The sequence below is a fragment of the Oncorhynchus nerka genome, linkage group LG12 (assembly GCF_034236695.1).
Source record: "Oncorhynchus nerka isolate Pitt River linkage group LG12, Oner_Uvic_2.0, whole genome shotgun sequence".
Classification (NCBI taxonomy): Eukaryota; Metazoa; Chordata; class Actinopteri; order Salmoniformes; family Salmonidae; genus Oncorhynchus; species Oncorhynchus nerka.
Window position 1 is genome coordinate 65,907,140 of NC_088407.1, and position 17,628 is coordinate 65,924,767.

The 17,628-nt window shown below is 42.7% G+C and overlaps 2 protein-coding genes across 4 annotated transcripts in view; one reads left to right on the top strand and one right to left on the bottom strand.

The window, feature by feature from the left end:
• The window catches only part of LOC115138623 (sine oculis-binding protein homolog A-like), a 71,620-nt gene extending 63,725 nt beyond the window's left edge, over positions 1-7,895 (bottom strand). The window contains exon 1 of one of the 2 annotated variants that reach the window (XM_065025748.1): positions 7,817-7,895. In XM_065025748.1, the coding sequence (XP_064881820.1) occupies positions 7,817-7,891 (75 nt within the window). In that variant the 5' untranslated portion in view covers positions 7,892-7,895. Of the gene's footprint in view, positions 1-7,797 lie in introns of both variants that reach the window. The other variant, XM_029675677.2, reaches the window with a different exon arrangement.
• On the top strand, positions 7,129-15,623 carry LOC115138624 (BEN domain-containing protein 3-like). 2 transcript variants are annotated; one of them, XM_029675680.2, is made up of 4 exons: positions 7,129-7,281; positions 8,502-8,556; positions 12,515-12,711; positions 12,885-15,623. In XM_029675680.2, the coding sequence occupies exons 2-4, from the start codon at positions 8,505-8,507 to the stop codon at positions 15,120-15,122; spliced, it is 2,487 nt and encodes an 828-aa protein (XP_029531540.2). In that variant the 5' UTR covers positions 7,129-7,281; positions 8,502-8,504; the 3' UTR covers positions 15,123-15,623. The 2 variants fall into 2 exon arrangements, with proteins under 2 accessions (XP_029531540.2, XP_064881821.1); XM_065025749.1 differs by lacking the exon at positions 7,129-7,281 and adding an exon at positions 10,997-11,124 and having other exon boundaries at positions 8,515-8,556.
• Positions 15,624-17,628: the final 2,005 nt, after the last annotated feature.

Here is a 17,628-nt window from a genome sequence, read left to right on the forward strand (position 1 = left end):
ATCGAATCCTCCAGCTGACAAGGTACAAATCTGCCGTTCAGGGGCAGGCCGTCATTGTAAATAAGAATTTGTTCTTAACTGACTTGCCTAGTTAAAGATTTTTTAAGAGGGCATCATCTCTACATGACACTCAAAAGAAGACGTGAGTACTCTGTGGTCTATGGAACATTTCTGGGATATTTTATTTCATCTCATGAAACATGGGACTAACACTTTACATGTTGCGTTCATATTTTTGTTTAGTGTATTTTGTGTGAATTTGAAAGATCTCTAATCAATAATAGTGCCATGATAGAGTTTCAATTAGTCTTTTCACAAATTACCTTTCCGCGAACACCTGTTAATACCATCACATGGCTGACCGTGATGGATGAAACCACTCAGTGCATTAGGAACAATATGCTGTTCTCTCTTCAACAGAAACGAGCATATTGTCCAAAAATGACATTTTAACGAGCACTTCAAAGTGTTAAGTGCTGAATCCCAGCCCCTTTGGTGCAAGCCTTTGCTTCAGTGACCTCCGACTTTCCAGCACAGGTCTCGCACTTCATTGGCTGACAGATCAGACTGCCACGCCACACACTGCCACTGAGACAGCTCATTACACAAATAATGACTGTTGCACCGTCTCAGCTGCAGCGCATTGTCTTGTTATATCAGCCCTACATGGACACATTTGTGACCAGTCAGTGCTAGAACATTGGGTACTAACTGGTGTGCGTGGATGTTAGATATGATACAGTATGTCCTCGACAGAACAAGGTCAAGTTGTGCTCCCTACATTGTGATGGCACTGAAATATCTTTGTTAATTTGCAGAATCCGTTTGTAATGCCATGGAATTTGGGTCTGGGATTTGGAACCTGTCCAATATGGTAATTTATGGACAATTATTCCTGTTTATTTAGGGGACCCTTTTTGGCAAAAGAACAATCCAGGAGCCAAAGGTTATTATATCCTCTTTTTGTATAGCCTTTTTAAGGGCAGTTCATGGGTCTCCCACCAATTCGGTGCCTTTATGATTTCACATGATTAAACAATTCTGTCATAATGTTTTCCCATCTCATGAGGTAAATTGTGTTTTACTATAGTAAGTGTCTATTAAAGGCCCAGTGCAGTCAAAAACGTAATTTCCTGTGTTATATTTATTTCCACAATATGAGGTTGAAATAATACTGTGACATTGTGAAAATGATGATAATGCCCTATTAGTGTAAGAGCTGTTTGAAAAGACAGCCTTATATTTCAACCTGTTTTAATGGGATGGAGTGTTGGCCTTCCATGTGACAATTATACTGAACAAGAATATAAACGCAACACGTTTCATGAGCTGAAATAAAAGATCCCAGAAATGTTCCATACTCACAAAAATATTTCTCTCAATTTTTGTGCACATCCCTGTTAGTGAGCATTTCTCCTTTGCCAAGATAATCCATCCACCTGACAGGTGTTGCATATCAAGAAGCTGATTAAACAGCATGATCATTAATTACATAGGTGCACCTTGTGCTAGGGTCAATGAAAGGCTACTCTAAAAAGTGCAGTTTTGTGACACAACACAATGCCACAGATGTTTCAAGTTGAGGGAGCGTGCAATTGTAACGCTGACTGCAGAAATGTCCATCAGAGCAGTTGCCAGAAAATTGAATGTTTTAGAGAATTTGGCATTACGTCCAACCGGACTAAAAACCGCAGACCACGTGTAACCACGCCAGCCCAGGACCTCCACATCCGGCTTCTTCACCTGCGGGGATCGTCTGTGACCAGCCACGCAGACAGCTGATGAAACTGAGGAGTATTTCTGTCTGTAATAAAGCCCTTTTGTGGGTAAAAACTCACTCTTTGTAAACTATTGGTCACTAAATCTGTCTAGAATGACCACGTAAAAACGGTTGACTGGTATGCCTCACCCGTCTGAGCGGTCGGCTATGAATGCCCTTCACCCGCTACATACTTATAACTGATTGGTTTGGTTCTGTCGTCTATAGTGCTGTGCGGTTAGAACATAATGTTGAGGCCCATACTGAACACTTGGTCACCACTACATGCACACACACACACGCAGACACAGCTGTTTCCATTTGAAGATGTTTATATGATTTTGGTAATCTGAATGACTTGGAATCTTCAAATGGAAACAGCTGTGTGTGTGTTGTGGTCACCGGAGCGTCTGCTTCAACTATCAGGGGATCAATCAATCAAATGTATTTATGAAGCCCTTTTTACATCAGCCAATGTCACAAAGTGCTATACAGAAATCCAGGCTAAAACCCCAAACAGTAAGCAATGCAGATGTAGAAGCACGGATCCCCATTGGGAGGAGAGGACGACTCCACAACCAGAACAGGCCCCATGGCAGCGGCTGGCTGTGGCTCCACGACTGGAGCAAGAGTCTCCTTAACTGTGGCTGGTCAAGGAGCTGGCTGAGGAGGGTGCAGACCTCGGTGTCATGGACTGTGCACTCTGGAGTTGTCTTCATCTGCTTGGGAGCTAGGCCGGTTCCGACGATTCTGTGCCTCTGGTTGGGGGGGCCAAGAGGGACATCGGTCGGGACAGCAGCTGGAGGCACTCCCGACGATGGAGGTGGAGAACACTCAGGTCGGGAGGGCCTGGAGTAGTGTCTCTCAGGGGAGTAGCCGGGCCGACTCTGGGAGGACCGGCAGCGATAGCGCTCCCGTGGCGGCGATGATGGCTCTAGCCAGGGAGGTCAAGAGCGGTGGTGGTCAGGAGAGTAGCGCTGGTGCTCCGCGGTGGTGACTCAGGCCGGGAGAGCCTAGAGTATGCCCTCCTGCTGCTCGTGATGCAGGTACTCATATTCTCTCATCAGCTCCCAGAGGGTGTGGTCACTCCCTGACCACTGAGGAGGCCTGTAAGCAGGGCTGGTAGTCTCTTAGATGAGAGAGGTGTGTAGGGCCTTGCAACTCATCTTCCTTAGGAACATGGGTCTTCTCCCTTCGGATGTCGATAACACTCTGACCTGAATGGGCGGGTACAGTGTCCAGATGCCCATTTCCAAGCTCTCTGATTCGTTGGGAATGGCAGAGCTATGATGGGTGAGGGATAACTTACAGTTTAAGTCGGAAGTTTACGTACACTAAGGTTGGAGTCATTAAAACTCGTTTTTCAACCACTCCACAAATTTCTTGTTAACAAACTATAGTTTTGGCAAGTCGGTTAGGACATCTACTTTGTGCATGACAAAAGTAATTTTCCAACAATTGTTTACAGACAGATTATTTCACTTATAATTCACTGTATCCAGTGGGTCAGAAGTTTACATACACTAAGTTGACTGTGCCTTTAAACAGCTTGGAAAATTCCAGAAAATGATGTCATGGCTTTAGAATCTTCTGATAGGCTAATTGACATAATTTGAGTCAATTAGATGTGTACCTGTGTATGTATTTCAAGGCCTACCTTCAAACTCAGTGCCTCTTTGCTTGACATCATGGGAAAATCAAAAGAAATCAGCCAAGACCTCAGAAAAAAATTGTAGACCTCCACAAGTCTGGTTCATCCTTGGGAGCAATTCCCAAACGCAAGAAGGTACCACATTCATCTGTATAAACAATAGTACGCAAGTATAAACACCATGGGACCACGCAGCAGTCATACCGCTCAGGAAGGAGACGCGTTCTGTCTCCTAGAGATGAACGTACTTTGGTGCGAAAAGGGCAAATCAATCCCAGAACAACAGCAAAGGACCTTGTGAAGATGCTGGAGGAAACGGGTACAAAAGTATCTATATCCACAGTAAAATGAGTTCTATATCGACATAACCTGAAAGGCCGCTCGGCAAGAAAAAAGCCACCGCTCCAAAACCGCCATAAAAAAGCCAGACAACGGTTTGCAACTGCACACTTCCCAAAATAGATGGCAGCATGAGGGAGGAAAATGATGTGGATATATTGAAGCGGGAAGTTAAAGCTTGGTCGCAAATGGGTCTTCCAAATGGACAATGACTCCAAGCATACTTCCAAAGTTGGCAAAATGGCTTAAGGACAACAAATTCAAGGTATTGGAGTGGCCATCACAAAGCCCTGACCTCAAATCTATAGAAAATGTGTGTGCAGAACTGGAAAAGTGTGTGCGAGCAAGGAAGCCTACAAACGTGACTCAGTTACACCAGCTCTGTCAGGAGGAATGGGCCAAAATTCACCCAACTTATTGTGGGAAGCTTGTGGAAGGCTACCTGAAATGTTTGACCCAAGTGAAACTTTTTAAAGGCAATGCTACCAAAAGCTGAAATAAATCATTCTCTCTACTATTATTCTGACATTTCACATTCTTAAAATAAAGTGGTGATCCTAACTGACCTAAGACAGGGAATTTTTACTAGGATTAAATGTCAGGAATTGTGAAAAACTTTGAGTTGTGAGTTTAAATGTATTTGGCTAAGGTGTATGTACATTTCTGACTTCAACTGTAGTTAGCCTGAGCAGCCAAACTAACGGGACTTAAGGGAAAATGAAGGGACTGTGAGGGGAGGTTAGGTAACGAGGAGAGGAGCAGGACAGCTTTTTTACACTCTGATTGGCCTGGCTCTGCAATGGGTGGGTCTGGCTCCCAAGTGGGTGGGCCTGGCTCTGCAATGGGTGGGTCTGGCTCCCAAGTGGGTGGGTCTGGCTCCCAAGTGGGTGGGTCTGACTCCCAAGTGGGTGGGCCGATGCCCACCTGTCCAGTCATATGAAATCCATAGATTAGAGACTAATGAAATTATTTCAATTGACTGATTTCCTTGTATGAACTGTAACTCAGTAAAATATTGAAATTGTTGCATGTTTCGTTTATATTTTTGTTCAGTTTAGTTAAAAGACCAATAAGCAAGAGAGTTCCAAACCTCTCTGCCAATAACAGCCCATTCTAAAAATGTTCCTCCCGACTCAGACAACTCCAGACAGTTCTAGCAAAATTCTTGCTTGAGAAATTGTCCTTTGCTAAGTATAATTTTATCATTTTAATTTAACATTTTAAAAGGTACTTAATTGTTACATAGAAATGAGTTGATATTGAGATAACAGCTGATGGACCTACCCACATGTACATTGTAATATTGTTGTTTGGTGGTATTATACATTTTGTATTGTAGATATGTAGTGATGTTTTATATGTGATGTAAGTGCCTTAATGTGTTTGGACTCCAGGAAGAGTAGCTTCTGTCTTGACAGTGGCTAATGGGGATCACTAATAAATACAAATAAAGCAGCAGGGTTGACCAAAACAGGGTTGACGATTTCATCTTAAATCAGCCATAAATCCTCTTGTGACAGGGGGAATGGAAGCTTGTTGTATGCAACAGGGAGGGGCAATTGGATGCAAGCCTCACAAAACAAATGCAATTGTTAAAACATTTCTAGCCTGCCTATCTATGGGTTGACAGGGTTGATGTATAATGCTAGACCCTCTGTTTTCCACCACAACCCCAGAACAGAGTAGGACCAGCTCTCCTGCTTTACATTATGATTGGACTATTTGACAGTTTCTTTTGAAAAACATATTTTAAAAGTAATAGTTTCACCATATTCAGTCCACGTAACAGGGTTGAACTTAAATTTAGGGACAGATGTAAATGACTCACTAATCACATTAAATAATGAGTATTCTTCAGAAATGACTGTCAAAGCAACAAAATACCTAGCACAAAATACCTCAAACTTGGATAAATGTTGGGGTTAAGTGGGTTAAAATCTTCCTAGAAGTTGTAGAGGGGCACAGAGGGACTTGGCATATTGATGAATTTTGACACTTTAGCAAGTCTTTATTCATATAAAAAAATATGATTAATTGAATTCTGCACATAATCATTTAAAAGGGTAGAATAGCAGATACCTTTGTCTACATAAAATCTTAGATAGCCTCTAATCCTCACACATGCATTTAACCCCTTACAAAACTGGATTTGTGTTTTTGGATGCTGACATTCTTTGCATCAAATGCAGTACTTAAGTAAAACTACTTTCAAGTACTACTTAAGTAGTTTTTGGGGTATCTGTACTTTACTATTTACATTTTTGCCAACTTTTACTTTTACTATATTCCTGAAGAAAATAATGTACTTTTTACTCCATACATTTTCCCTGACACCCAAAAGTACTCGTTACATTTTGACAGGAAAATGGTCCAATTCACACACTTATCAAGATAACATCCCTGGTCATCCCTACTGCTTCTGATCTGGCGGACTCAGTAAACACAAATGCTTTGTTTGTAAATTATGTGTGCGTGTCTAGTGTGCTTTTGATACTTAAGTATATTTAAACCAAATACTTTTAGACTTTTACTCAAGTAGTATTGTACTGGGTGACACTTTTACTTGTCATTTTCTATTAAGGTATTACTTTTACTCAAGTATGACAATTGAGTACTTTTTACACCACTGATCAAATGGGATGATGTTGGATTGAAGGCGTTTTAATTGTGAGAAATACGATTTACTTATTTTTATCTGGGAATATGACTTGGACTTATAGTAGTGGGCCAAAGTGCCATTTATTCACCGCCACCTTGTTGTAAATGCAATTTCATTTGAAAACACAGGAGGGAGACATATACCATAGTAATGTTACTTTTTATGTTCAAGTTGCAAGTGGAGCTAAAAAGGGTTGTCAATTGATTGAAATGTGTATTAATTAAAGGACGGGGTTAATAAATCACTTTGATCGATGTTTTCATTGTCATTGGATACATTGTTTCTAAAGTCTTCCATCACAAATGTTTAGGTAGGCTATGTAATCTCATGGAATGTAAGTGAACACTAGAATTCACTTTGTGCAGGTGAAAATGACACTGGATTCATTTTCTCCATGGTTTACTATTCGTTCGTGGCCCACTCTGCGAAGGTACTGCACATCTTCAGCGCTATTAATTGCAGCTACCTGTTGAAATGCAGAGAAAATCTGCTGTTGGGCCGTATTCTGCCTGTAGGCCAGCTCACGTGAAATAGCCTGCAAGGCTATCAAGTCTCATATGGGGATTCGCAAATTAGCCACAAATAATATAGCTAATTTACCTTTCTCATTGCATTTTCGCGCAATTTGGGTCATCGTTTATCTCTGTTGTCATCATGCACAAGGCCCACGGCCACACAAAACACATCCACAGCTGTGCGGAAATGACACAGCAGGCGCGCGCCCAATCACGTCACGCGAGACGGCACAGAGAAGAAAAAAAAAGAGGAGAAACACGAACAACAGTTATCCGTGTGTGAAATTCCCACGACATTCTCGGCAAATATGTTAACCCAACCTTCAATTACTGCAAAGGACTCCATGAAATCGTAAAGGTGAGCTCGAGCATCTGCGTTTTTGAGACAATTCCACGAAGACGAGTGGGAAAAACTCGTCCGAGGATATACACTGCCTCGTCACTAAAGAAGAATCCCTAAAAACAATGATTAGCTAGCTTTAATGCGAAGTAGAAATATAAATTTGCTGTGTTTTCAAATCAATCTCATTGCATTTTTAATTGCCACGAAAGACTCAAGTTGACAGCGTGAAAAGTATGACACAGCTGTGTGTGTAGTCCAAAGAGTATCTATTATATTGGCAAGATAGCCGAGTGACCGCTCTAACAATGGAAAAACATGTCCTTAATGATTGAAGGCAAGGGAGATCAGGTGGGTCCATTCTAGCCAGTGTGAGGGCAGATATGCGTGTGAACGTCAGGCACAACTAAGTGCGTTTTCTCAAAGTTGTCGAATGCCACGTGCATCCACTTATATCATTGTATTTGTAACAGCCTAAACATTATATTCGATTAAATAAGCATCACGTTATTAAACACTCAAAGACCGACGTACAAAAAGGGGCTTATCTCACGTGGACAGATCTTGGGCGGAGTACATCCTCTCGTTTCGCCTCTTCCTCTCTCTGTGTACTCATGTTTTGGTTCATGGGCTTCTAGTGGAAGAATGAGGAAGTGGATGGGACAGAAACAGAAGTAAAAGGGGGCGAGTGAGAAGTCATAAAGCCTCTAGTTACAGACGTTGAGTCCTCTCTTGCATCACTACGAGAACAAAACTCACCCACTGTTAGCAATTAAACAGCAGAGCACAAGTGTATTATATTTATTTGTCAAATGAACGTAGCTTGAATGTAATCCAACATTTTCGATTAGTAAACATGCTCCCAAGCAGCTGATCAGGGTTCAGTATGACATCATATAGGCCTAATTGCCTATGAACATGTTCAAGCAGGTGAAGTAGACAAAGTGAACTTGCAAGTGAACAAGGGCCTGTTTGATTAAGACAATAATAACATCATAGGCTTTGCTTTCTATGGAACAACACTCAGTTATGTTGTTGAATATAGAATGGGACTTTTAATAATTTTGAAATATCTTATGAAAGATTAAGTCTAACAATATAGCACAATTTGGACAATGGAATTAATGTAATGGTCTATTTAGTCAAGATTACTAAACAGTGCAGTGACATTTTAATTCTTAAACGAATAAACAGATGTTACAGGTTTGATTTATTTTTATCATATTTTTTCACTATAGGATATGAATTCCTCTGACCATGGGGAAAACTCGGATGGAGAAAAGCTTGAGCGAGGTAAGTTTTTTATTTTTTTATTTGTTGTTTATTTTTTTTGTGTGATTTGGATGAATCCCCTCTACCACACGGAACCTCACTAATCTACTGACGGAACGCAAGAGGTGGCTAACAACACACTGGACCCTTTTGATCACTCGACTAAGGATGCCTCTCCTTAATGTCAATATGTCTTGTCCATTGCTGTTCTGGTTAGTGTTTATTGGCTTATTTCACTGTAGAGCCTCTAGTCCTGCTCACTATACCTTATCCAATTTATTAGTTCCACCACCCACACATGCTGACATCTCCTGGTTTCAATGATGTTTCTAGAGACAATATCTCTCTCTTCATCACTCAATACCTAGGTTTACCTCCACTGTATTCACATCCTACCATACCTTTGTCTGTACATTATACCTTGATGCTATTTTATCGCCCCCAGAAACCTCCTTTTACTCTCTGTTCCAGACGTTCTAGACGACCAATTCTTATTGCTTTTAGCCGCACCCTTATTCTTCTCCTCCTATGTTCCTCTGGCGATGTAGAGGTGAATCCAGGCCCTGCAGTGCCTAGCTCCACTCCTATTCCCCAGGCGCTCTCTTTTGATGACTTCTGTAACCGTAATAGCCTTGGTTTCATGCATGTTAACATTAGAAGCCTCCTCCCTAAGTTTGTTCTATTCACTGCTTTAGCACACTCTGCCAACCCGGATGTTCTAGCTGTGTCTGAATCCTGGCTTAGGAAGACCACCAAAAATTCTGAAATTTTAATTCCAAACTACAACATTTTCAGACAAGATAGAACTGCCAAAGGGGGCGGTGTTGCAATCTACTGCAAAGATAGCCTGCAGAGTTCTGTCCTACTATCCAGGTCTGTACCCAAACAATTTGAACTTCTACTTTTAAAAATCCACCTCTCTAAAAACAAGTCTCTCACCGTTGCCGCCTGCTATAGACCACCCTCTGCCCCCAGCTGTGCTCTGGACACCATATGTGAACTGATTGCCCCCCATCTATCTTCAGAGCTCGTGCTGCTAGGCGACCTAAACTGGAACATGCTTAACACCCCAGCCATCCTACAATCTAAACTTGATGCCCTCAATCTCACACAAATTATCAATGAACCTACCAGGTACCCCCAAAGCCTTGAACACGGGCACCCTCATAGATATCATCCTAACCAACTTCCCCTCTAAATACACCTCTGCTGTCTTCAACCAAGATCTCAGCGATCACTGCCTCATTGCCTGCATCCGTAATGGGTCAGCGGTCAAACGACCTCCACTCATCACTGTAAAACGCTCCCTGAAACACTTCAGTGAGCAGGCCTTTCTAATCGACCTGGCCGGGGTATCCTGGAAGGATATTGATCTCATCCCGTCAGTAGAGGATGCCTGGATATTTTTTTTAAATGCCTTCCTAACCATCTTAAATAAACATGCCCCATTCAAGAAATTTAGAACCAGGAACAGATATAGCCCATGGTTCTCCCCAGACCTGACTGCCCTTAACCAACACAAAAACATCCTATGGCGTTCTGCATTAGCATCGAACAGCCCCCGTGATATGAGGCTGTTCAGGGAAGCTAGAAACCGTTATACACAGGCAGTTAGAAAAGCCAAGGCTAGCTTTTTCAAGCAGAAATTTGCTTCCTGCAACACTAACTCAAAAAAGTTCTGGGACACTGTAAAGTCCATGGAGAATAAGAACACCTCCTCCCAGCTGCCCGCTGCACTGAAGATAGGAAACACTGTCACCACTGATAAATCCACCATAATTGAGAATTTCAATAAGCATTTTTCTACGGCTGGCCATGCTTTCCACCTGGCTACTCCTACCCCGGTCAACAGCACTGCACTCCCAACAGCAACTCGCCCAAGCCTTCCCCATTTCTCCTTCTCCCAAATCCGTTCAGCTGATGTTCTGAAAGAGCTGAAAAATCTGGACCCCTACAAATCAGCCGGGCTAGACAATCTGGACCCTTTCTTTCTAAAATTATCTGCCGAAATTGTTGCCACCCCTATTACTAGCCTGTTCAACCTCTCTTTCGTGTCGTCTGAGATTCCCAAAGATTGGAAAGCAGCTGCGGTCATCCCCCTCTTCAAAGGGGGGGACACTCTTGACCCAAACTGCTATAGACCTATATCTATCCTACCATGCCTTTCTAAGGTCTTCGAAAGCCAATTCAACAAACAGATTACCGACCATTTCGAATCTCACCATACCTTCTCTGCTATGCAATCTGGTTTCAGAGCTGGTCATGGGTGCACCTCAGCCACGCTCAAGGTCCTAAACGATATCTTAACCGCCATCGATAAGAAACATTACTGTGCAGCCGTATTCATTGATCTGGCCAAGGCTTTCGACTCTGTCAATCACCACATCCTCATCGGCAGACTCGACAGCCTTGGTTTCTCAAATGATTGCCTCGCCTGGTTCACCAACTACTTCTCTGATAGATTTCAGTGGGTCAAATCGGAGGGTCTGCTGTCCGGACCTCTGGCAGTCTCTATGGGGGTGCCACAGGGTTCAATTCTTGGACCAACTCTCTTCTCTATATACATCAATGAGGTCGCTCTTGCTGCTGGTGAGTCTCTGATCCACCTCTACGCAGACGACACCATTCTGTATACTTCCGGCCCTTCTTTGGACACTGTGTTAACAACCCTCCAGGCAAGCTTCAATGCCATACAACTCTCCTTCCGTGGCCTCCAATTGCTCTTAAATACAAGTAAAACTAAATGCATGCTCTTCAACCGATCGCTACCTGCACCTACCCGCCTGTCCAACATCACTACTCTGGACGGCTCTGACTTAGAATACGTGGACAACTACAAATACTTAGGTGTCTGGTTAGACTGTAAACTCTCCTTCCAGACCCATATCAAACATCTCCAATCCAAAATTAAATCTAGAATTGGCTTCCTATTTCACAACAAAGCATCCTTCACTCATGCTGCCAAACATACGCTTGTAAAACTGACCATCCTACCAATCCTCGACTTTGGCGATGTCATTTACAAAATAGCCTCCAATACCCTACTCAACAAATTGGATGCAGTCTATCACAGTGCAATCCGTTTTGTCACCAAAGCCCCATATACTACCCACCATTGCGACCTGTACGCTCTCGTTGGCTGGCCCTCGCTTCATACTCGTCGCCAAACCCACTGGCTCCATGTCATCTACAAGACCCTGCTAGGTAAAGTCCCCCCTTATCTCAGCTCGCTGGTCACCATAGCATCTCCCACCTGTAGCACACGCTCCAGCAGGTATATATCTCTAGTCACCCCCAAAACCAATTCTTTCTTTGGCCGCCTCTCCTTCCAGTTCTCTGCTGCCAATGACTGGAACGAACTACAAAAATCTCTGAAACTGGAAACACTTATCTCCCTCACTAGCTTTAAGCACCAACTGTCAGAGCATCTTACAGATTACTGCACCTGTACATAGCCCACCTATAATTTAGCCCAAACAACTACCTCTTTCCCAACTGTATTTAATTTATTTATTTATTTTGCTCCTTTGCACCCCATTATTTTTATTTCTACTTTGCACATTCTTCCATTGCAAAACTACCATTCCAGTGTTTTACTTGCTATATTGTATTTACTTTGCCACCATGACCTTTTTTGCCTTTACCTCCCTTCTCTCCTCATTTGCTCACGTTGTATACAGACTTGTTTATACTGTATTATTGACTGTATGTTTGTTTTACTCCATGTGTAACTCTGTGTCGTTGTATCTGTCGAACTGCTTTGCTTTATCTTGGCCAGGTCGCAATTGTAAATGAGAACTTGTTCTCAACTTGCCTACCTGGTTAAATAAAGGTGAAATAAAAAAAATAAAAAAATGTAATTACACTGTGATAATGCAACTATCCACTTTGAAACGGTTTGGATTGATCAACACCTAAAGTGGGAAAATCAAATTAACTTGTAAATAACATAACATTGATTTTAAATGTTTTTCTGCAGAGAGAGAACCCATTCAAGACATCAAGTTGGAGACGGATGACTGTGCTATTAGTGAGACAACTGAGGGACCACAAAGATGGTCTCTTGGAACTAGTGAGGCCAACAGCAAACGTACTGTTATGGACATGGGCTGTGACGCTCACAATTCTGAATTGGACCAGTCTACCAGCAGCAAGAGAGTCAGGGTCTCTAGTGAGGTAAATTAATGAAATAATGTATACCTCATGCCTTACTGAACTTTCTAAATAGGCCTGTCTATGTGATGACATTTGTCCATCTATTTATTTAGCATGCTTATTCTAGTTCTTATATGACTTAGAAAATACACCTGAGATAAGAAATGGATAATAATTTTGTTGTCTCTGTGTAGGCCGGGCAACGCTTACTGAGGAGATTGTCTGAAGAGTCCACTAGGCCTCAACCGCTTTGCCTGACATCTGGAGACCAGGAGAAGACTATAGCCTCTTACAGGAAGCCTCTCTACAGCATCTCTCACAGAATCACAGAGAAGAAGCTCACATCAAGCCTTGACCAGCATGCTCAGCATGAGGGAGGAGTGCGGCTAAGCTACAGCAGCCTCTTATCTCCTCAACTGGTCAATACAGGGGAGCACAGCCGAAGTGAACCCCTCTCTGCCCTGGGGGCAGCAGGGTCCATGGCTTCAACAGACTCTAATCTATACTCCCTGATTGAGAAGATGTTTTTCATCCTCAATACGCTCAACTCAAGCATGACCCAACTGCACAGCAAGGTTGATCTACTTTCCCTAGAGGTCACTCGCATCAAGAAACAGATCAAACCATCTGAGCTGGCGACTGAGTTCCATCCTCCGCCAGAATACCTGTTGACAAGTGAGGAACTGAGTCAGCTGATGGAACAGACATCAAATGCTGGCGAATTGGGTTGTCGATTGCTGGTACACCTCTTCCCAGAACTTCTTAAAGCCAAGGAGTGCACTCGTGGTTGCATCGCCAACAAGAGAACATTGGATTCCTTACATCTGCAGCTAATACGCAACTATGTGGAGGTGTGTTATCCTCTGGTTAAGAACAACAACATTTGGCAGGATGAATGCCTATTACAGATGAATGACTTCTTTAACCGCTTCTGGGCCCAGAAGGATATGGAGAGTGGGCAACAGTCATGTGGGAAACAGATTATTACAAGCTTTGGTTTCAAAGCTGAGCAGAACCAGCCCTGCCATTTTATAAATGAGGAGGGGCAAGAAGTGTACCTTGACTTAGATTCCAATGGTGACCACACCAACAACAACAAAGTAGTGCCAGACCTTGTGTTTGACACTCAGGAGGTCCGAGAGGATCTTGATGAGCTTTCTTCCCCTGAAGACTTTATGTTTCTTGTAAACCGACTTTTCCCTGAGGTTTTTGAGGAGGGGAGATTTCCAGAAGGTAGTGTGGGAAAGATGATCCTGGACTCTGACAGGATAGAAATTATCCGTAAATACATGGAAGCAAATTTTCCTGATGTCCCAGAGGATAGTTGGTTGCAGGTGTGTGTGCAGCGCATAGAAGACGCAATAGAGGGTTCTCACAGTAACGGCAATGGAAGCGATCCTGAGAACATGAACGATGAAAGCTATGACTCCACAAGCCTCCCTGACGATGTCTCTATCATCAAGATCAGTGACTTGTGTGACTACGAGAGACCAGGTCGTAGGTCAAAAAAGTCCTTGCTTGTGCCAGTCGATTTTGAACAACTTGAGATGCCCCCACCGGATTTCAGTGTGCCTCAAGAGTATCTGCTCTCCAGGGAGCAGCTGAGGAACAACTATGACTGTAGCTTGTCAATTGGGAACTTCGCCTCTCGCCTGTTGGTACTTATGTTCCCTGAGCTCTTCACCTACGACAACGCACGGAAGCATTACAACTGTAGTGGCTCACTCGGGAAGAAACAGCTTGATCCTGTGCGGGTTGACCTTATTCGCCACTACGTACAGCTCCTCTATCCACGGGCCAAGAATGACAGAGTGTGGACCCTAGAATTTGTGGGTAAACTGGACGAGCGGTGCAGGCGACGAGACACGGAACAACGGAGGTCGTACCAGCAGCAACGCAAAGTCTATGCTCCTGAGTTGGAGCAAGAGCCTGTGGACTTTGTGGCTGCTTGCCAAGTGAACCAGCTCAACACAGAGCGCCTGAAGGACTTTGAGATTCCTCCACTACCGCCTGAAAAAAGTAGCAAAGACTTCTGCAAGATCCCCCTGGAGAAATTGACGGTGTCGATCCCGGACTTCCAGGTGCCTTCGGTCTACTGGCTCTCCGACGCTGAAGTACGAGAGATTGTCCAGCAGAGCCTTTCTGTTGGAAACTTTTCTGCCCGTCTACTGGTGCGCCTCTTCCCTGAGCTCTTTACTCAGGAGAACCTGCGACTTCAGTATAACCACTCAGGCGCCTGTAATAAGAAGCAGCTGGATCCTGTGCGTCTCAGGCTCATCCGCCACTATGTAGAGGCCGTGTACCCAGTTGAGAAGATGGAGGAGGTCTGGCATTACGAATGCGTGCCAAGCATAGATGAGCGATGCCGGCGGCCCAACCGTAAGAAGTGTGACATACTGAAGAAGGCCAAGAGATCAAATACTGTGTCCTAGTCAAAGCTGAAAGCAACACTTAATTTTTTAATTCTAAATATTTACACAAGTACATAAGCTGAATAGCATAGTGAAGCCTTTGCACACAGTCCTGTGTAGGATAAGGCCAACTCTTAAAGGCTTTTCATTAGTACTTAATGGATGTATTTGTAATATTGAACTACAGCATTAGTCGTTTTTCATAGACGATATCATGATGATAGACTGTTTCCATGTACAAAAACAATACTGTAATAGCTCATCTAACTTACCCTGTAGATAAGCTGTTGTAGCCTTAAAAACAATAAACATGTATATAGTACAAAGACAGTAGATCAGTCAAATATGGATAGAAATTGTGATATTATTTTGTTCCATCGCACATGTTGTAGCAGTATGGCTCCACTGGTCTTTTATAAAATGTTATGTTATACCTTCTTATAGAAGTTTGTACTATAAATCTGTATTAAACTATAGCAACAGGTCATGTTAACCCATTTGTAATAAAATCTGTTGAATTTAGCATTTCACTTTATTAGCATTTAGCTAATTAAATACTTATCCCACACATTTTCTTTGCATCTGATTCAAGCCATGACTATCCATTGCTTAATTATGGAGAATGACTTGGAGACAGTTCATTCAAAATAGTGTCAAGGCCATTTGAAACCAGATAAGCCATTGATGACACGTACAGTTGAAGTCGGAAGTTTACATACACTTAGGTTCGAGCCATTAAAACTCATCATGGGAAAATCAAAAGAAATCAGCCAAGACCTCAGGAAAAAAAATCTAAAAAGTCTGGTTCATCCATGGGAACAATTTCCAAATGCATGAAGGTACCACATTCATCTGTACAAACAATAGCACGCAAGTATAAACACCGTGGGACCACGCAGCCGTCATAGCGTTCAGGTAGGAGACACATTCTGTCTCCTAGAGATTAACGTACTTTGGTGTGAAAACTACAAATCAATCCCAGATCAACTGCAAAGGACCATGTGAAGATGCTGGAGGAAACAGGTACAAAAGTATCTATAGCCACAGTAAAACGAGTCCTATATCGACATAACCTGAAAGGCCGCTCAGCAAGGAACAAGCCACTGCTCCAAAACCACCATAAAAAAAAGTCAGACTACGGTTTGCAACTGTGCATGGGGACAAAGATCATACTTTCTGGAGAAATGTCCTCTGGTCTGATGAAACAAAAATACAACTGTTTGGCCATAATGACCATCGTTATGTTTGGCGGAAAAAGGGAGGCTTGCAAGCCGAAGAACACCATCCCAACCGTGAAGCACGGGGGTGGCAGCATCATGTCGTGAGGGTGCTTTGCTGCAGGAGGGACTGGTGCACTTCACAAAATAGATGGTCTCATGAAGAAGGAAATTATCTGGATATATTGAAGCAACATCTCAAGACAGCAGTCAGGAAGTTAAGCCATTTTGCCACAACTTTGGAAGTATCCTTGTGGTCATTGTCCATTTGGAAGACCCATTTGTAACCAAGCTTTAAGAACAACAAAGTCAAGGTATTGGAGTAGCCATCACAAAGCCCTGATCTCAATCCTATAGAAAAATTGTGGGCAGAACTGAAAAAGCATGTGTGATTAAGGCCAACAAACCTGACTCAGTTACACCAGCTCTGGTCAGGAGGAATGGGCCAAAATTCACCAAACTTATTGTGGGAAGCTTGTGGAAGGCTAGGTTTGACCCAAGTTAAACCATTTTAAAGGCAATGCTACTAAATACTAATTGAGTGTATGTAAACTTCTGATCCACTGGGAATGTGATAAAATAAATTAAAGCTGAATTAAATGTCAGGAATTGTGAAAAACTGAGTTTAAATGTATTTGGCTAAGGTGTATGTAAACTTCCAACTTCAACTGTACCAAGAGGACTACTGTAAAAACTGAACCATTCACTTTGATGTAACGTCATGCAAAATGTAGATATTAAAATTCCCTTGTCAACGGCGAGAAGTATAGTCAGTATTGTCTGCTGAAAACTCATTGTTTGAAGGCATCCTGCTTTGGAAGTTAAGTTTTTCCAGGGCCTCAGAACAACGTTGTACTGGTCTCCACCCTTGGATTTGCCCAATTCCTTATTAATGATGACTCTCAAAAGTGTGACAGTGTCTGTTTCTTTCTCTGATAATACCAGGTCCAAGGTGTCTACAACTTTAACCTGAAGAGAGAACCAAAGATCAGTACAGTGAAGGAAACTTAAGACTTGAGCAGGGTGGGATGTTGATTGGACTGCTCTACCACTTCAGTGCACGGGGGATGGATTTGGGTCCTTACAGTCTTGTAAGATGTTGAAGGTTGGCGGAAATATGTCTATTATATAAGTCATTACTAGGCACAAAAGTAACTCCCCAATTTACTTTTGTTGATGAGTCTCTGTCCATTTAGCCGAAGCTTGTTGCCATAGAATTCATCCTTCACTTTGCAGAAATAAAGACAAAAAAAATCAGTTAGCCACTGCAGGTAGGCCTAGAGCCGTTTAAATAGTAGGGCAATTCCATT